General features: G+C 38.7%; 1 protein-coding gene across 5 annotated transcripts in view; it reads right to left on the reverse strand.

Annotated features, from left to right (window-relative positions):
- The window catches only part of PAAF1 (proteasomal ATPase associated factor 1), a 38,307-nt gene that overhangs the window by 15,901 nt on the left and 1,137 nt on the right, over window positions 1–21,269 (reverse strand). For 4 of the 5 annotated variants that reach the window (XM_045484060.1, XM_045484059.1, XM_045484058.1 and 1 more), the window contains exons 2-7: window positions 18,263–18,303; window positions 14,397–14,500; window positions 10,397–10,486; window positions 3,250–3,348; window positions 2,452–2,602; window positions 796–990 (exon numbers count right to left, since the gene is read on the reverse strand). In XM_045484060.1, coding sequence (XP_045340016.1) covers window positions 796–990; window positions 2,452–2,602; window positions 3,250–3,348; window positions 10,397–10,486; window positions 14,397–14,500; window positions 18,263–18,303 — 680 coding nt within the window. Of the gene's footprint in view, window positions 1–795; window positions 991–2,451; window positions 2,603–3,249; window positions 3,349–3,884; window positions 3,985–10,396; window positions 10,487–14,396; window positions 14,501–18,262; window positions 18,304–21,269 lie in introns of those variants that run through there. The other variant, XM_045484062.1, reaches the window with a different exon arrangement.

Genomic DNA, 21,269 nt, shown 5'->3' on the forward strand with positions numbered 1-21,269 from the left:
TTGCTCTCTCTCTCTCTCTCAAAAATAAAAATAAAAACTTAAAAAAAAAAATAATTTTTAAGTAATCTCTACACCCAATGTGGAGCTTGAACCCACAACCCCAAGATCAAGAGTTGCACGTTCCACTGACTAAGCCAGCCAGGCGCCCCTAAAGATTTTTTTAAGTAATCTCTACACCTAACATGGGGCTCGAACTTACAACTCTGAGGTCAAGAGTCACATGCTCTATCAACTGAGCCAGCCAGGGGCCCCCCACTACTACTACTCTTAATCAAACCTCTGCCCCGGCCATGCATATCTTTCTACCCAAGTCAATTTTACCTCCAAACCGTCTTAATGTGAACTGCCCCTATTCCTCCCCCCCATCTCCCATTATTCCCATTCTTGTCTGTTCAACCCAAATTCATCCTTCAAGGTTCAAGTCAACTTCTTTCTGACATCTGTCTCATGTACACTAACCTAAAATATAAAATACTCTCTTCTTCCAAAAAACCATTACATTTGCATTAAGAATCATTGTTTCAGCTAAAAAATTTTTTTCTATTTTATAGGCATCAGTCTCGTCTGCTAAGCTAGACTGTACTCACTCAAATGTAGTTAACAATGACATATACTTCTTTTGTAGATTCCAAAGCAACAGGAACATAGTATAGGTACGCAATAAATATTAACCTTATGGTGAGAATAATCAAATACCAGCCAAAGACCAGGAAAGGATGAGGAAGGAGAAGCTAAGGCAAACACTGAAGGTGCCTAAGGTAACAAAATAAGCTCAACATATCATTATCAACTTACTGGGCATCTGCTCAGGGGAGCCAAGATTTATGGAGTTGTCAGCAGCACCCACAGCCATTCCATTGATGGAAGAACCACAGTCTGCAATGACTCCCAGGCAGGCTGAGCGCCCACAATCCCAAAGTCGTGCTGTTCCATCTCGAGAACCAGACACCACATTCCTGCCCCGATCAACAATGGCTGTATCCAGAATACCTGGCAAGAAAAACAAAAAAAAAAACAAAACAACCCTGTGATGGAGTGGGTAGAAAAGGAATTACAGGGCAGAGAAGATGGATCTGCATAATGACTCCATTCCTTCACAAACACACACTGGATACGTACTACATGCTGGGCAAGTTCAAGTGCTACAAAACAGAAATAAATAAGAGTCCTTGTTTCCCAGTGGTTCAAAGACTAGCCCTTAGAGACAGACATGGAAAAAGGTTTGGATTTAATTCTTAGTGTAGTGTCCTGGAACAGTGGTTTTGAAGCTTCAATTTTGGCTTTAAAACATGTGTTTTAAATAAAAATTAAGAAGACATCTTAGTTCAGTTTGAAAATCACGGTCTTACTGCTTCCATTGAGAACTAATTGAAAGGATTAATCTCCCCATTTTACAAAAAGATGTGACTTCCAGTCTGGACAAGATAGAGTAGCCCCATCTCCCTCAGGTCGTTCCCCTTGTAAATGAAAAAAACCTGGACATAAGACAGAAAGTATAAGAAGACTGAAAGATGGGGGCACCTTGGTAGCTCAGTCAGTTGAGCGACTGACTTTTGATTTGGGCTCAAATCATGCACAATCTCATGGTTGTGAGACTGAACCCTCAGTGTGAAGCCTGCTTAAGATTTTCTCTCTCTCTCTCTCTCTCTCCTCCTCCCTCCCTCCCTCCCTCCCTCCATCTCTCTCTGTACCCACCCCCATCACTCTCAAAACGAAAATAAAACAAAAAACCATACACAAATCTTACCTCTGCTTTTAAAAAAAAATATTTTGAGAGAGAGAGAGAGAGAGAGAGAGAGAGAGAGAGGAGGGGAAGGGTATACAGAGACAGGGAGAGAGAGAATCCCAAGCAGGCTCTGCCCTGTCAGCACAGAGCCAGATGTGGGGCTTGATCCCATGAAGCTTTTTAACATTCTGATTAAGGATAAAACATTTCTAAATTATCATTTTTTCCAACAAACTAACCAGTTACAAGGGGAAAATGTTCTCATTCTGTCTCTATAACCTGGTATCAACTGGCTGTATGGCTAATCCATTTTTAGTATCTGAACTGTGACTTAAATCCATGGGACCTGACAAGTACCACGCTCTATCTTTGTTGTCTAGTGATGCAGCCATTGCCACCCAGCTTTTATTATCACCTCAGCCAAAGGATTAATGAGAAAATGTTGGCACACATCTCTGTCTCTCCCAGCACACAAGCTGATGACCTCCTGGGGAGGATTTTTTTTCACTTGTCTATTGTGGAAAACAACTATCTGTGTAAGGCAGTTAGTAATAACAAGACTCAGTGTCAAAGTAATGTCTAATCCTTGAGGAAACAGCTCATTTAAATGGCCAGTTGGAGGAATTATTTGTGTTTCTGTAGATAACTAGCTTCTGTTTCTACCTTTTGGTGATTCGTCTCCGGGGATCATTAGAGAAGCCTTTTGGAGAAATTACCCTTCATACCTCCTTTGTGACCTTTGAAGGTCACCACACAGCTAGCATCTTCAGCTGACCAGATCTTCAACTGGGCATCCATTCCCCCACTCAGAACCACAAGGCCTGATGGGAAAAACCTGCAACAATTCACATCAAACACATGTCCTTCCAATACTCTCTGGAAAAACAAAAGAAAATTCCATGCTAGTTCTCTTGTCCATCCCCTGATTTTCTCTTACCTCTTATATCCTTGGTCCCTTTAATGAAATATCTACCTGCTATACCTACATGCTGGGTTTTAGAACTATGGGGGTCAAAAAGGAACTCTTTAGCTCATTTGTATACCAGGTAGTGTTCTAAGAGCTGCTGACTCCCTTTCCTGTAGCTCTGGCTACAGATGTTGTGGATTTGAAGTCCGAGGTTCTCACAGCCATCTTTAAGTCTACTTCTACATACATGGAGGCTTGAGGAGTCTTACCTCTTCTTAAAATCCTCTGTATGGGTTAGAGGAGCTCAGCCATATAATTAGTAATAACAGTCTAGTTACTTTGTCTTAGAAACTGATCACTGAAGGAAGTTCATACCAAGGGACCACCCATTTAGACATTCACAGTGGCTCCTCCACTGTTCCAGCCCCAATTTGTTCTGGAAAATCACCAAGATTGAGGATGGTTCCGAGATTAACATATGGGAGAACAAAGGTCAACTGAAGTGCAGTGGTCCTACAAATTTAGAATGTGCCACTCTTCCACCCATGACCCAGTCTAAGGTTTCTCAGACCACCCTTCAGGCATGAGACCCAAAAAGCATATTCAAAGCCTTTACTCTGAGCTCGCCATTGGAAGCCTGCCAGATCTTCATGCTCCCATCAGCACTAGAAGACACACCAAGGCCGCCTCCACTGGAAATGTCCAGGCACGTTATCTATTCAAAAAACAAAACAACTGGTGTTATAAATAACGAAATGCTCTTATTCTCTTGAAATATGTTAAAGATTTCCCTGTTTCACATTCCCCCAAGACTTCTTCAAGCCTACACTTCCCAGCACAAAGGACATCACCTGTCTCCTAACAAGGCTAGTGCCAATACCTTTTATTTCTCAAAACAAAAAGATGTTCTTCTAATCATCTATATAGTCTCCTGCTTCAGCTTTTTAAACAGTTTTTCCTATCCCCATACCATTTCCATCATTTTCATCTTTTGCTATTTTAGAATGAAGATACCTAATTCTTAGGAACCTATTTACACAAAATAAAGTCAACTAAAATGTACCAGAAGGATTCAAGGAAAAGCAAAGATGCTTCCAATTTACTATTTTACATTCTCTCTGTAAAATCCTAATTATGTGTATATGTCTATTTCAGAATAAGTAACAAAAAATTCTAATTCACTTATGCAGTTTCAACATTAACAATGACTTCATACATAAGCAATGACCATACACATGTATACGTACATACCCTTTTTATTAAAAAACACCCAGGTGCAAACATTCCAGAAATGTAGGACTAAGATATATAATCCCAGATATATTCCTGGCAACAGTGATTCCCATGTGACCTAAATTATTAAGGAGAAAGTTGGGACTTTGGCTTTAAATTATCCAACCTTCCATTTTACTTTTTTCTATGCCATTTGAGCCATAATGAGTAAATCTGGCAAGAACTGAAGGGATACATCTATCAACTCTAACACAATCTAAGACTTTTTCTTCATGTTTTAAGAGACAGACTTTGAGCATATGTGCAAGTGGGGGAGGGGCACAGAGAGAGGGAGAGAGAATCTCAGGCAGTCTCCATGCTCAGTGTGGAGTCTAATGGGGCTCAATCACATGACCACAAGACCATGAATTGAGCCAAAATCAAGAGCTGGATGTTTAACTGACTGAGCCACCCAGGTGCCCTTTTCTTTACTTTGGTTCCTTGGAATAAAAGTACTGTTAACTTACTTGTGGATCCTTTAATTTTAAGGATTATGACAACAATTAACCTTTATATCATGTTTTATCATTTATAAAACATTTCAAATACATTATACTATTTGATCTTCATAATAATCCCATTCTGCTCCTAGTTTCCTATTGCTGGTAATAGCAACACAGAGGTAAATCGGACAGCCCTGCCTTCACATTCTAGTGCAGGAGAACTATCTCCCAGATCTTTCTTCTCCAAGACACTGCTACCACCCTGATCTTGGGCCTTAAGCCCAACTACTGGTATTGCCAATTAACTTCTTTCAACTCCATATCTGGCTCCCCAGCTACATGACAAGTTCTGTAAGTGTCAGAACAATGTCCAGCACTTTCTTTTTTTATTTCCTTGAAAGATTTTTTAAAAATTTGTATAACTTTTTTTCTAATTTTTTAATGTTTGTTAATTATTTATTTATTCATTATTTATTTATTTATTTTTTTTTTGAGGGGCACCTAGGTGGCTCAGTCGGTTGAGTGTCTGCCAAGCTCAGCTCACGATCTCGCAGTCCATGAGTTCGAGCTCCGCATTGGGCTCTGTGCTGACAACTCAGAGCCTGAAACCTGCTTCAGATTCTGTCTCCCTCTCTCTCTGCCCCTTCCCCGCTCATGCTCGCTCTCTCTTTCTCTCCTTCTCTCTCTCAAAAGTAAATAAACATTAAAAAATTAACATAAAGGAATCAATATTGTTAAAAAATAACTTATTATTAAAAAATTTTTATGTTTATTATTTTTCTGGTGGGGGAGAGAAAGAGAGAATCCCACGAGGGGCAGAGAGAGATAGACAGAGGGAGAGAGAAAGAGAGAGAGAAAAGCAGGGCTTACCTGAAGTGGGGCTCGTGTTCACCTGAAGCGGGGCTTGAGCTCACCCAATGTGGGACTCAAACTCACAAACCATAAGATCATGACCTGAGCCAAAGTCAGATGCTTAACTAACTGAACCACCCAGGTGCTCTTTTTATTTATTTATTTTGAGAGAGAGAGAGAGAGAGAGAGAGAGAGCGCACGCGGGGGGAGGGGGGGGGCAGAAAGCGAGGAAGAGAGAGATAGGGTCCGCACTGTCAGTGCAGAGCCCAACATGGGGCTCAATCACAAACCATGAGACCATGACCTGAGCCAAAATCAAGAGTCAGACACTCAACCAAATGAACCACTCAGGTGCCCCTGAAAGATTTTATTTTTAAGTAATATCGGCTCCCAACGTGGGGCTCCAAACTTACTTCCCTGAGATCAAGAATCGCATGCTCTACCAACTGAGCCAGCCAGGCGTCCGTGTCCAGCACCTTCTTAACACAATCATAGTCTATGTACATAGTAACAACTCAACAAATACCACCAACAGCAATGTGGTAATAAGAGTGAAGTACCTCAGGGGCACCTGGGTGGCCCATTTGGTTAAGCATCCGACTTCGACTCAGGTCATGATCTCTCGGTTCGTGAGTTTGAGCCCCTGCATTAAGGCTCTGTGCTGATAGCTCAGAGCCTGGAGCCTGTTTCAAATTCTGTATGTCCCTCTCTTTCTCTGCCTTTCCCCCACTTGCACTCTGTCTCTCTCTCTCGAAAATAAACATTAAAAAAAAAAAAAAAAAAGAGGAATGAAGTACCTAAACAACACTAGGTAGGAAAGTGAAGCCATCTGACCTATATCCATAAGAGCAACCACAGTCCTCATTTGCAGGGCCCAAGAAACAAAGACATTTAAACACTCTCCTACTCACTCTCTGAAATAGAATTAATCCCTAAAGCAACAAAGCGCAACCCCTTTCCTGACTCAGGTAGTCTATCCAACTGCCAGCTAGGCATCCGTCCACCTTTGGCTTTATAGTGGTCATCTCAAACTTAACATGTTCAGAACAGAACTCTCATTTCTCCCTGCTCCACACAAATACAACTACTTGACCTCATTAGTAAATGGCACCACTATTTACCCACTTCTTTGGAAATTTTTGGAAACATCCCTTCTCTTCATTTTCTCTTACATCTCACACCCACATCATTAGCAAATCATGTCTAGTTCTACACCCCAAGAAGGTAGGCTCTACATCACAGTTTTATTCATTGCTGTAGTCTCAGTGCCCAGAGAAGTACCTGGAATATAGCAGGTGATTAATAATTGGATAAATTACCTACTGATGAACTCAAATAAGAGAAAAGGAGAGTAAGAAATAGAAAAAGAATAAGAAATAGCATAAGAAATAGAAACATTAATAATTTTTTTAAATGACCTTCTTTCAACTATACTCAAATAAAAATAAGTAAATTTGAAGCACTTGGGTGGCTGAGTCAATAGAGCACATGATCCTTGATCTCAGAGTTGTGAGTTCAAGCCCCACATTGGACACAGAGCTTACTTTTAAAAAAAAAAAGTAAATTTAATTTAATTACAAATATATTTTTTTTACAAATGTTTTATATTATATGTATTATACACTGTATTCTTACAATAACGTGAGCTAGAGAAAAGGAAAAAAAAAAAATTACCTACTTCTCAAAGGTTCTCCCAACTCTGCCAAAAAGTTTATCACTTCCTCCTTTAGTAAGTCTGCAGCACTATGTTCGTATATTGTAGTGGTCAACCGTGGGCAAATTACCTCATCACATTTGGTGATGTCTGGAAACATTTTTACTTGTCACACTTGGGGAATAGCTCACTACAATAAAGAATTATTGAGCTCAAAATGTCAATAGTGCCATGATCGAGAAACTTTGATATATTCTATTGTATCTTCTCAGTTAATATACTGTCCCTGGAGGGGACAGGGATATTGTTACCTTATGTGTGTTACATATCTCTGGGGACCTAGTTCCCTGATATAAAAACTAGTTGAATCTGAACTACTCAGTTCTTCCAAAGTGAGAAAACATTGAAGAGTCGATTATAGGTCATACCAACTGTCTCCTTTCTCCAAACTTTTGTTAAAGAGGAAAGGGAACTAACATTACTGAATAGCTATTATGTACCAGACATGTAACAGACACTACCCAAATCTAGTATGCTCAACAATCTATAAGATAGATATTATTTGTATTTTTCAGCTGAGAAATCTGGGGTTTAAGAAGGGATTAAATAATATTGCCAAGGTGAAACAACAGAGCCAGGATGTAAACGTAGGTCCGGGTCTAAAGCTAAAGATCTATTTCTTAGTTATGGCAAAAAAACCCAGATGAATTGGATAATTCTAAATATTGGATAAATATGACAATTCAAGCGAGTGAGATAAGGATGGATTACTTTATAGTGCTGTGATATGCTAATCACTTCAAAAAGAATTAAGTTAGATCCCTACTTTAAACTAAGTAACAGGAGCACCTGGCTGGCTCAATTGGTAGAGTCTGCAACTCTTGATCTCAGTGTCATGAGTTCGAGCCCCACGCTGGGCATGGAGCCTACTTTAAAAAAAAAATTAAATTAAATAACAAAAATAAAGTTTGAAATGTAAAAAAATAAAACATTCAAAGAAAATACTATATAATTGTATTTAACACTTATATCGTGCTTACTATGTTTCAGACCGAATTCTAACTGTTTCAATCCTCATAACACCCCTATGAGATATTACTTTTACCCCTATTTTACAAATAAAGCATCTGTGGCACACAGAGGTTAAGTACCTGGCCTAAGGTCACAGTTAGTAAGTGGCAGAACCAACATTCAATGCCAAAGAAGCAAATCAAATGAGTCTATCCCTAAAGTCGGTGCTCTTACCCATTATGCTTACCATTACACCCAAAGTGAATATATAAAAATCATGGACTACCATAAGCAGGACCCCAAAAGTGTCACCATAAAGGAATAAGTTGCTGGGTTTTATTATCTAGAGATATTAAATATCTGTATGTCAAAAGACACCATAAATAAACAATAATAAGAAGCAACTATCTGAAAAATATATGGGAGGGGGTCAATACCCTTAATATAAGAGCTCTTATCCTCAACATCATTCGTTATCAGGGAAATACAAATCAAAACCACAATGAGATACCACCTTACACCTGTCAGAATTGCTAAAATTTGTAACACAAGTAACAACAGGTACTGGAGAGGATGCGGAGAAAGGGCAACCCTCTTGCACCGCTGACTGGAACGAAAAGTGGTGCAGCCATTCTGAAAAACAGTATGGAGGTTCCTCAAAAAAAAAACTAAAAACAGAGGGTGCCTGGGTGGCTCAGTGGGTTAAGCATCCGACCTCAGCTCAGGTCATGACCTCACAGTTTGTGAGTTCGAGCCCTCAGTCGAGCTCTGTGCTGACAGCATGAAGACTTCTTGGGATCCACTGTCTCTCCTCTCTCTCTCTCTCTCTCTCTCTCTCTCCCCCTTTCTCTCTTGCTCTCAAAATAAATAAATTTTAAAGAAAAAAAAATCTTTTCCCTAATATTTTGCATTTATTTTGCTTACACATATCATTACAGCAGTTTTTTAAAAATCCTCTCCTTTATCAAGTGTTTATAATGCAATCAACTTAGTTTTCAAAGTTTTCACTTATATTACATTGGTTGGACATATTTAATTCATTAACATAATTTCAGAAACAATATAACTGGAATTATAACTGATCCTTGGTAAGCATTCAACTGAACCAGTAGTGTCAACAATATGCAGATCTCAGGAACGAGCTCATAAATCGCGAATATGCTGTGAGCATCAGTCAGTATGTTTTATATGGAAAATGCAGAGAAACAGTTAGCTCAATAAATTAGTTAAGTGGAAGTTAAAACATACCAAAAGCTTTATAATTTGCATTTCCTGTGACTCGACAAGTCTATTTTACCAATGTATTCTAATTTCTTCCTATCTTTGTGAGTAAAGGGTTAGCTCTAAGTATACTATCAAAATATGAAATCAGGAAATCAAAGATACCTGAAAGTCCAGTAAGATTGGAAAAAATAAACTGTGAAAATCATACAGCAGAATACTATGCAGTTCTTAACAGAATATATAAAAAGGTGACGTACAATGATGTACATAACATATTATTAAGGAATATAAAGCAAGTGATAAAACAGCATATACTGTAAAAACCTATTTTGATAAAATATTTAAAGACAGGGAGAATCAAGTAAAATAATACATAAAGCTTAGCATGGTACAGACACATAGTAGGCAAATGTTAGCTATTACTACTAAAATTATTATTAATACAGGCTTTGTACCAAAAGTTCGCATTAGTTATCTTCAAGTAGTAGAATGTGAGTGATTTTTCACCTTTTTTACATTTCCTAAATTTTCATTACTAAATCTATGTTCGTTTTATAATATGGGTAAAAACTAGCTATTTTTAAAATAAGAAATGGAAGGTTTTAATATAATCAGTTTATCCACATATTTCTCATTTATGCTTCCATGGTAGTTAGAAAGAGCATTATCACAACGACCTCTGAAAATTATCCCTCAATATGCTGTACTTGGAATTTTGAGAAAATGTCCCTGCCTTGTCGGCAATGAGACAGAAATATGAGTAGTGACAAATTATACAAACACAGTTACCAGCATTACCCAAAAACCACTAAGCAGCTCTGCTAAAACATATATAAATAAACTTCAGACAATTCCTTTCTCTAAGATTAACAGTGAGTGGATTTATGTACATATTCTATGTGGACCCAAATACCGGTTTTAGCAAACATCACACTTCAGCTATGTTATCTTAACAATGCACAGTAAATGAAAGGCACATTAATTATGGATGTCTATAAGCACTCAAGCAGATAAAATGAAAAAATAACATGCCATTATATTTTCTCCTCATTTTTTTTTTAACATTTTTTTTTTTAACGTTTATTTATTTTTGAGACAGAGAGAGACAGAGCATGAATGGGGGAGGGTCAGAGAGAGGGAGACACAGAATCTGAAACAGGCTCCAGGCTCTGAGCCATCAGCCCAGAGCCCGACGCGGGGCTCGAACTCACGGACCGTGAGATCATGACCTGAGCCGAAGTCGGCCGCTCAACTGACTGAGTCACCCAGGCGCCCCTATTTTCTCCTCATTTTATCAAAATACTTACACTCTTGGAATGAATTCTGGAAAAAGTAGTGTATGGTGCCAAAAACTTCGAGGATGCGTTTTCCTCCGGACAAGAAATATGAATGCTTTTCTAAATAGAGAGGGAAAGATGAAATTCATCAATAAAGTTACTCCAGTGAAATTAAAGCCTCTTAAAACATCAGGATGATAGGAAATTTTCATCTTTTAAATGTACCCGCTCTTATCGCCCTTTCCCAGCTCACAACACAACCACTCCCCTATAGATCAGCAGCCCTTATACTGCAAAGGGGTGCAATGTAATTTTGTATTGCTTAGATGCCATTATCTTTTTATGGTGAAGTAAACTCCCACAGAAGACAAACCAACAGTAAGTACAAATGACAAACACGAGGGGTGTTTAGGTGGCTCAGTCACTCAAGCTTCTGACTCCTGCTTTTGGCTCAGGTCATGATCTCACGGTTCGCGAGATCAATACCCACGTGGGGCTCTACACAAGACAGCATAAGAGCCTGCTGGGGATTCTCTCTCTCCCTCTCTTTGCCCCTCCCCTGCTCCCAGGCATGTGTGTGCTCTCTCTCTCAAAATAAATAACACTTAAAAACACTTTAAAAAAATAACAAACATGAAAGCATTAATTTTTATGAGAAAATCTAATACCAGTACTGTCAATTAGCAATGGGGCAAGGAACAGGATTAACAGGAGGAAAGAGCACCAGATTCCAAGTCTAGGGCCTAAACAATCAGTCTAAAAGTAAACTTACCGCCTTTAAGAACTTTTAGATAAAATGCTAGACTACTGATATCTATAGTTACCAGAGAAAATTAGCAAATTATGGTATACTTATACAATGTGTATGCCTGGTCAGGACTTCAGTGCTCATTCCTACCTAGGACTTAAACTGACTACACATGTTCACTGACTGCTCATCGCCCCATAGCTGTATTAATTCCCCATGTATTTTTGCTTAGTCATTACCACATATCTTTCAGCTGTTGTAGCAAGAAAACTGGTGACATAGTGGGAAACCGCACCTAGAACTAGATGTTAGATTCAGGTGACATAACTTGCAAAGGCAGCCTTTGTAACCATTTAAGATTTCAAGGTAGCATGTATACAGGTATAAAAGGCTTGGTAAACGTTTCAAGGATTCTTGCAAATAGGACAGCGCTTTATTCTAACTGCCAGAATACCAGCACCACCATCTAAGTGTGTATCTCCTACAGGGAAGCTGAGGAGCCACATTCACCCAATGATTCCTAACCTGTTATCTCTTTTGCAGCAGTACTTCAAAGTTTCTGGAAATTCTGCTGAACAATGAAAATGTCTTCAAAAATCAAGATTTTCCAAACCTTTTTCTAAGGTTAATCTATAAACTATCTATAAACTAAACTAATCTATAAACACAGGTCCTCACAGTTCATTAGAAAGAAGAGTTTCAGGGGTGCCCGGGGGGCTCATTCGGTTGAAAGCCCAACTCTTGATTTCAGCTCAGGGCATGATCCCAGGGTCGTGGGGTCAAGCCCCGCAATGGACTCTGTGCTGCATGTGGAGCCTGCTTAAGATTCTTGCTCTCTCTCTCTCTCTCTCTCTCTCTCTGTCCCTCTCCCCTGCTTGTGCACCCTCTCTCTCTCTCTGAAGTAAAAACAAAAAATTAAAATAGAAGGGATGAAAAATAAAATATTTTCTTAAAAACTTTCAAAATTATAATATTCTCATCACTAAAAATCAAAATACTCTTATTACAAGTATTCTACTTTAAAAACACCATCAGAATATCTACCTATACAAACAGCACTTTCTTAGCCAGCATATCCATATGTGGTTGCCCGCAGGTTTTTCATTAAATTAGTTTTTGCTTCTAACCACATGACAAAGCCCATACGGCAGCAAGAGAGCTGACCTGGATTTGGAATTGCCTCCTGTATCCAAAATTAAAGCGTCAGCTAAACTCTCCTGGTTTAAATATTCCTATCAGCAAGGATTCAAGGAACTCCATGAACTCAGTGTTCAGGCATCTGTAAGAACTGGGTTTGCTCTCAGAAGACTTCATTTCTTTGAGACTAATTATATGAAAGATTTCACCAATCAGTAGCATTCTCTCACTTATCAATCAAGCAATTCAGCCTTTAATCCGTAAACAAACTATGGAGGAAAAGAAATGTTAAGCTACCTTCCAATATCAGCAGTAGAAAATCATGCTGTTAATGAAAATATTTTAATGAAAAGCTGCAGGATATCAAAACATAAAATTCAGGGCAAGGTTTGGGGGAAGAGTGTGAGCATTCCATGCTAAGATAAAATCCAAAGTCAAACTTTTTTATACTCCAGGATTATGTATTTAAGCATAATCTACTGTTTAATAGAATGATGTAGCAACTGCAAAAGTTGACTGCAAAGTGACTCAGGGCAATTAGGAAACAAATGAATGTTCAACTATAACTCCTTACTGTCTTACCTAGCAGGTACACTGGCAGAAGTTAGCAATGAGGTTGGAAGAGATAAGGATTGTATCAGGGCCTATGTATGAAGGGAAGAAAGGAAATCAGAACTGACGCTGTGGCTGGCAAAACACCTGGGAAAAATGTAGGCTTGCAAGCTGGTGTTCATATTTGGAAGTTTATAGAACTGGTTTCAATTCTGGCATACAGTCTAACTAGATTTGATTACTAGGGTTAATTAACCTCTCAATCTGTTTGCTTATGTGCAAAATGGGAATTTAAAATATCAATCCCACGGGATTGTTATAATAAGCAAAAATTCACTTTTGTAATATTTTATAGTTTCATTCACATGCAGTCTCACTCCCCATTAACCAGCCTATAGGTAGAATATCATCTCCATTTAATTACACATTAAAAGAAAGGCTGGTTTCTCCTTTGGGAATCAGGTTACCCACCAGAGCATACTGACTACAGCCATCAGAATGAGTAAGGAAAGTCAGATCTTGGGTTCTGCAATACAGTAAAACCCCAAGCATAATTCATTACAGAAACATGCTTTTAATCCAAAGCATTCATTTATCAAGGCAAATTTCAAGAACCATTGGCTCAGTTGTGATTATGTGATATTGGGCGTCATATTCTACTCGTATTGCAAGACATTGCTCGTTTAACAAGTTAAAATTTATGAGAAATGATTAATCATCTTTCAGAATACTCACAGAAAAGGTTACTCGCAATCGAAGGCTTTACTGTACTTAGTTTGGCCATCTACTCACTTCAAAGACCAATGAGAAAAACTATTAAGTACTATTAACGTAGGTCTTCATCAAGGCCTAGCCAGATAAAGGCTATGCTGTCCAATATGGTAGATACTGGCCACATGAGGTTACTGAGCATTTGAAATATGGCCAGTGCAAATGAAGAGCTGCATTTTTATTTTATTTAAAATTTAACTTAAAAACTAATACTTGACTCAGTTTTTGGAAAACTTTTTAAGTATATTTGGAACTACTTGGTTATGTGAATCTGTGTTCTCACCTGTAAATTTTATAGAACCTAAATACATTTATCAAGTATTTTCAATAAAAAATTAGAGTCTGAATTGAGATGTGTGGTAAGTGTAAAATATACACAGGATCTCAAAAACTCAGTAAGAAAAACGGAATGTATAATATCTCATTAACAATTTCTTAACATTAATTATAGGTTGAAATAATATTTTAGATCTACTGGGTTAAATAAAATATATTATTAAAATTAATTTCATGCGCTTTTTACCTTTTTTATGTGGTTCCTAGAAAGTTTTAAATTACATATGGGGTTTACATTATTTTACCTACTGAATAGCGCTGATACAAGGGAAGTAAGAATAAGTATACGTAACTAAAAGTATCTAAAAGTATATGTAACTACAAAAGAAAAAAAAAAACTCTTGACATTCAAACGCATAAAAACTGTGATTACTATACAAGTAAAGATAACACAGATATACAAATAACAGTATAAATATTTACAGTAGATATATAGGTACTACCCAGTTTTGGACTCGGTGTCATCTAGAAGACATAAAAACCTACCTTATTTATTTCATTCACAATAAATCCTTCTGAAGCTGTAACTTCTGGGATGCCATCGAGGCCAATTCCTTGACAAGTCAGGCTACCATACAAAGTTGGTTTCCCTACATAGCACAAAAGAAGCATGTCTCAAGAAAATAATAAGAACTCAACATTGTTCTCCTTGAAGACCCAATTCAGGCATTTGTACTTATGGTAGGAAATTGGCCCATGGAAGAATAGAAGGTACTTGTGTTAAAGTGACGTGAAGTGGAAAGAGCACTGTCCTAAGTGAACCTAATTTGGGAGGGAGTACACTCAAGAGCTAAAACCTAGGACAAAGATTTAGAGATGTGATACGGCATTTGTAAGAAAGCTACTAGAGTGATCTCTAATTCAGTTTTACGGACTGTGAAATGGAATTCTTTCAGAATGAAAGATAAAGACCAACATGCACAGATGTATTTATCTACAGTATATATATACATATAAATATATATATGTATATATATATATCTACAGTATATATATGTATATGTATATGTATATTTATATGTATATATATCTACAGTATATATATACATATAAATATATATGTATATATATACTGTAGATAAATATATATAATACATAGCAAAGAATTAAGCTTCAGTAACCTAGAAAATTTGCCTAAGTAGACCACTGTTTTTGCAGTGATGAGGGCTAAATAAGACATCCTACACGTAAACATAAGCAGATGGTAGAATGGAGTTAAACCATTCTCTTCTATTCTTCTTCTGCACTTTATATATACACTTCTGTAAGAGCCCATAATACACTTTATATGTCTGACCTCCCTATTAGACTATAAAGTCCTTGAGTTCAGAAATGATCAGGGTCTACAAATTATTCAGTAAATAATTATTGCACTAAACTGAAATTCTAGGAGTAAGAGGGGAGTAGAAAACATCAAGGATTCACACAGAGTAGGAGTGCTTCCTAGAGAGGGTGGGATTTAAGTAGAACCTTGAAAGATTACACCTAGACAGAGGATAGAAAGATAGGGCTAGGCAGAATATAAGGGAAAGGGAACTCCAAGTCAGGGAGGAGCATGTCAAGAATAAAAGAAAATTAGAAAGAACAAGATAGGGAGGAGGCATCAATTAATGTAACAGTTTGGTTAGGGACGCCTGGGTGGCTTAGTTGGTTAGGTCATGGAGTCAAGATTGTGAGATCAAGCCCAACATCAGGCTCCACACTGAACATGGAGCCTGCTTAGGATATTCTCTCTCTTCCCCTCTCCCTCTATCCCCCCCTTCCCCACACTCTATATATAATTTTTTAAAAATTGTTTTGAAATACCAGTTTGCAGGGGTGCCAGGGTAACTCAGTTATTAAGCATCCGAATTCGGCTCGGGTCATGGTCTCGTGGGTCATGAGTTTGAGCCCCACAGGGGTTCCGTGCTGACAGCTCAGAGCCTGGAGCCTACTTTGGATTCTGTGTCTCCCTCTCTTTCTGCCTCTCCCCAACTCATGCTCTGTTTCTCTTGCTCTCTCTCAAAAATAAATAAATATTAAAAACAAAAAATGTTTTAAATAAGTTTCTTTGCCATTAACATTAAAAAAATACCAGTTTGGGGCACCTGGGTGGCTTAGTCGGTTAAGCCTCTGACTTCAGCTCAGGTCACGATCTCCTAGTTTGTGGGTTCGAGCCTTGCATCGGGCTCTGTGCTGACAGCTCAGAACCTGGAACCTGTTTCGGATTCTGTGCCTTCCTCTCTCTCTGCCCCTCCCCTGCACACACTCTGTCTCTCTCTCTCTCTCTCTCTCTCAAAAATAAATAGACATTAAAAAAAATTTTTTAAAATACTAGTTTGGAAAAAAATAATTTAAAAAAACAAAAAAACAAAACACAACAACAAAATACCAGTTTGGTTAAAACAGTCATAAAAAGGTAGTTGAAGGATATTAACGGAGGAACTTACAATCTGGGATAAAGGTCTGGAATAGAGAAAATCTAGCAAAGAAGCTTTGGGAAGGAAAGTGGTGTGAAGTGCTAGTTCAGAAAGAAGCCACAAAAATAGCATCAAAGGAACTGTGCTTTTTGTCCACCTCCACAATTCCCTCCTGGCTTCACCCACTGCCCCATGATGCCTGGTCCACAGGGTATATCATTTTAACCAATCTTGTGTCAACACCCTCAAAATGACCTTTCTACATCTGTAGTCACTGAAATGATCTCAGTCTTGGTTTTCTGTTTATAAAATAGAATTGGTTCAGTCAGTAGAACATAGGAATCTTGATCTCAAGGTCATGAGTTTAAGCCAAGCCCCACATTAAGGCATAGAGCTTACAGGAAGGAAGTGAGGAAGGAAGGAAGGAAAGAAGGAAGAAAGGAAGGAAGGAAGGAAGGAAGGAAGGAAGGAAGGAAGGAAGGGTAAGGAAAGGAGGAAGGAAGACACTCTTAAATGTCTATGTCCACACCAATGCATTTATCTACATCTGCACTTACCCTCACCTTCTTTCATCTTAGTCTTTTAGAGTTAATTTAATCTCTCTCTCTCCTTTAAGACACTAGCTTTTCAGTTAGCCCTTCTCTCCTCTACATATAACCTGTATTTTAATTGCTCTACAATTAGTTCTCATCTTTAAAAGCAAAATCCTTGACTATGAGACCTAGCTACTATCTTCTATACAGCATCATTTTCCTCAAAAGACTGTTTAAAATTCTATTTTTCAGGGGCACCCGGGTGGCTCAGTCGGTTAAGCGTCCGACTTCAGCTCAGGTCACGATCTCACGGTCCGTGAGTTCGAGCCCCGCGTCGGGCTCTGGGCTGATGATGGCCCAGAGCCTGGAGCCTGCCTCCGATTCTGTGTCTCCCTCTCTCTGACCCTCCCCCATTCATGCTCTGCCTCTCTCTGTCTCAAAAATAAATAAACGTTAAAATAAATAAATAAATAAAATAATAAAATTCTATTTCTCAGAGAAATATAGTTATATAAAGAATCAAAGGTATCTGAGGTTAAGGATAATCAGTAAAACAAAACTCACAAATTTATTAAAAAGTTTGATTTTTTTAATGTTTATTTATTTTTGAGACAGAGAGAGACAGAGCATGAGCAGGGAAGGGGCAGAGAGAGAGGGAGACACAGATTGTGAAGCAGGCTCCATGCTCTGAGCTGTCAGCACAGAGCCCGACGTGGGGCTCAAACTCACGAACTGTGAGATCATGACCTGAGGTGAAGTCGGACGCTTAACTGACTGAGCCACCCAGGTGCCCCATGATTTTTTTTTAATAGTACCACAATAACTACAAACAAATGGAGAAGACTAACACAGAAGTGTCATTCAAAGAAATAACTGATAGGATTTGGGAGCTATCTGGATGTGACATGGTGAAGTGACTAGGTTTTTCATTCTGATGCTTAGAATGGTGGTAACTTAAATTTGAAAATCAAGAAAGAAAGCCTGTTTGACAAGAGAAGTGCTCAGCTTGGTTTTAGATTTGATAAAATCAAGAGAACAGTGAGAGCTTCAAGCATTAATGTCTAGCAGGTAATTGTTCAATCTCTGCTTGAACTTGAAGAGAGTTCAGGGCTGGAGCCATACATCTAGGAATCATCATCAGGAAATCACAAATGAAACTACAGAACTGCTTAGAATACAATAATATATAGCTAAGGGACTTAATCACTCCCTGAGTAAGTCTGTGTCCTCCAAACGGAAAACTAATCTTAAGGCCTTCCCCTGAAATGGAGGAGTTGGTGTGAATGGTCAAGAACATTTGAAGACTATGAGCATTATGCAAGGAGTTTGGGTCAAGACAAAGTATGAAGCTCTCTTCTAGGGGTAGTAAATCCCCTTTCTCTAAAGGGAAGGCATATAGTTTTGGGCATATGGACATTACCTGGGGGGTGACAACTCAGCCAGGCTTCCCCTTCATCCTTCCTATGAAGAGAAACAAAAGATTAATTAGGCTCATTCAATGCTGAAAAGGATGCCACTGGTGCAAGGGGGAAAGAAGATCATATAATTTTCAGTTTGGACATAGTACTGAGGTATGATCCAGTATAACATCTCATCCAGGCATAGATTATTCTAAGACAAACTTTATTTACTGAAGAAATATTCATGGATTAAGCACTTAATGCATAGATATCTACGGGTTAAATGAATACTCAAATATTTCATCAATAGGGAGTTCACTATCCATACAGCTGCACAGCTTTGAAAAATCAAGAATACTTTCAAAACTGAACTACTGGGACCTCACCAAAATAAAAAGCTTCTGCACAGCAAAGGAAACAATCAGCAAAACTAAAAGGCAACCAACAGAATGGGAGAAGATATTTGCAAATGACATATCAGATAAAGGGTTAGTATCCAAAATCTATAGGGAACTTATCAAACTTAACATCCCAAACCCAAATAATCCAGTGAAGAAATGGGCAAAAGACATGAATAGACACTTCTCCAAGGAAGACATCCAGATGGCCAACCGACACATGAAAAAATGCTCCACATCACTCAGCATCAGGGAAATACAAATCAAAACCACAACGAGATACCACCTCACCCCTGTCAGAATGGCTAACATTAACAACTCAGGCAACAACAGATGTTGGCAAGGATGTGGAGAAAGAGGATCTCTTTTGCATTGTTGGTGGCAATGCAAGCTGGTACAGCCACTCTGGAAAACAGTATGGAGGTTCCTCAAAAAACTAAAAATAGAACTAACCTATGACCCAGCAATTGCACTACTAGGCATTTATCCATGGGATACAGGTGTGCTGTTTCGAAGGGACACATGCACCCCAATGTTTATAGCAGCACTATCAACAATAGCCAAAATATGGAAAGAGCCCAAATGTCCATCGATGGATGAATGGGTAAAGAAAATGTGGTATATATATACAATGGAGTACTACTCGGCAATCAAAAAGAATGAAATCTTGCCATTTGCAACTATGTGGATGGAACTGGAGGGTATTATGCTAAGTGAAATTAGTCGGAGAAAGACAAAAATCATATGACTTCACTCATATGAGGACTTTAAGAGACAAAACAGATGAACATAAGGGAAGGGAAACAAAAATAAAAACAGGGAGGGGGAGAAAACAGAAGAGACTCATAAATATGGAGAACAAACTGACAGTTGCTGGAGGGGTTGTGGGAGGGGGGATGGACTAAATCGGTAAGGGGCATTAAGGAATCTACTCCTGAAATCATTGTTTTACTATATGCTAACTAATTTGGATGTAAATTTTAAAAAATAAAAAATAAAATAAAAAAAACACTTTTGGGGCGCCTGGGTGGCGCAGTCGGTTAAGCGTCCGACTTCAGCCAGGTCACGATCTCGCGGTCTGTGAGTTCGAGCCCCGCATCAGGCTCTGGGCTGATGGCTCAGAGCCTGGAGCCTGTTTCCGATTCTGTGTCTCCCTCTCTCTCTGCCCCTCCCCCGTTCATGCTCTGTCTCTCTCTGTCCCAAAAATAAATAAACGTTGAAAAAAAAAATTTTTTTTTTAAAAAAACACTTTATATGCAGATATTTATTGGGATTACTGGAAACCAAGTCCTGTGCCAGACACTTTGCAAACAGTGTAATTAATCCTCACAATTTAACAAAATACCTTTTATTATTCCCGTGTTAAAGATTAAAAACAAACAAACAAACATTAAAAACAAACAAACAAACAAAAAACCTGAAGCTCAGGGGCACCTGGACGGCTCAGTCATTTAAACATCTGACTCTTGGGGCGCCTGGATGGCTCAGTCGGTTGAGCATCCAACTTCAGCTCAGGTCATAATCTCGCAGTTGTGGGTTCAGGCCCCACGTCAGAGTCTGTGCTGACAGCTCAGAGCCTGGAGCCCACTTTGGATTCTGTGTCTCCCTCTGTCTCTGCCCCTCCCCCACTCACACTCTATCTCTCTGAGTCTCTCAAAAATAAATAAACATTAAAAAAATAATAATAAACATCTGACTCTTGCTTTCAGCTTGGGTCATGATTTCCCAGTTCCTAGAATTGAGCTCCACGTCCTGCTCCACGCTAACAGGGCAGAGCCTGCTTGGGATTCTCTCTCTCCCTCTCTGCCCCCCCCCCCTTGCTCTGTCTCTCTGTCTCAAAATAAACTTAAAAAATTTTTATAGGGGCACCTGGGTGGCTCAGTCGGTTGAGCATCTGATTACTGATTTCAGCTGAGGTCATAATCTCACGGTTCATGGGTTCAAGCCCGGCAATGGGCTCTGTGCTGACAGCACGGAACCTGCTTGGAATTCTCTCTCTCTGCCCCTCTCCCACTTGTGTGTGCTCTCTCTCTCTCTCTCTCTCTCTCTCTCTCAAAAGAAATAAAAAATTTTGGGGGGAGGAGAAGGAAAAACAAAAGAGAGGGGGGAGCCAAACCATAACAGACTCTTAAAAACTGAGAATAAACTGAGGGTTGATAGGGGGTGGGAGGGAGGGGAAAGTGGGTGATTTGCATTGAGGAGGGCACCTGTTGGGATGAGCACTGGGTGTTGTATGGAAACCAGTTTGACAATAAATTTCATATTAAAAAATAAAAATAAATAAACATTTATTAAGAAAACTGACTTTAAAAAAAACCCTAAGGCTCAGGAAAAAGTGACTTGCTCAAGGTCACCTAGCTATCTGGAAAACGAATTGAAACAAGGGACTAGTACACAATGTCTGCATTCTAACAGGTCACTGACTTTTTACATGTTTTAGAATGCTCCTCTCCAATCATCCAAATCCTTACCTCATCACTCTTAACACTTTTAGGATATAATGAAAAAGACTTACACTTTTAAGACAGAAAAATCTAGGTTGATACTAAGTAACTCTCTGTCACTTACTGGCTGCAAAATTCTAAGCAAGTTACTTCTTTATTCCTCTCCTGCATTCTCTCCTGGTTGG

This window comes from Leopardus geoffroyi, chromosome D1, assembly GCF_018350155.1.
Source record: "Leopardus geoffroyi isolate Oge1 chromosome D1, O.geoffroyi_Oge1_pat1.0, whole genome shotgun sequence".
Taxonomy (NCBI): domain Eukaryota; kingdom Metazoa; phylum Chordata; class Mammalia; order Carnivora; family Felidae; genus Leopardus; species Leopardus geoffroyi.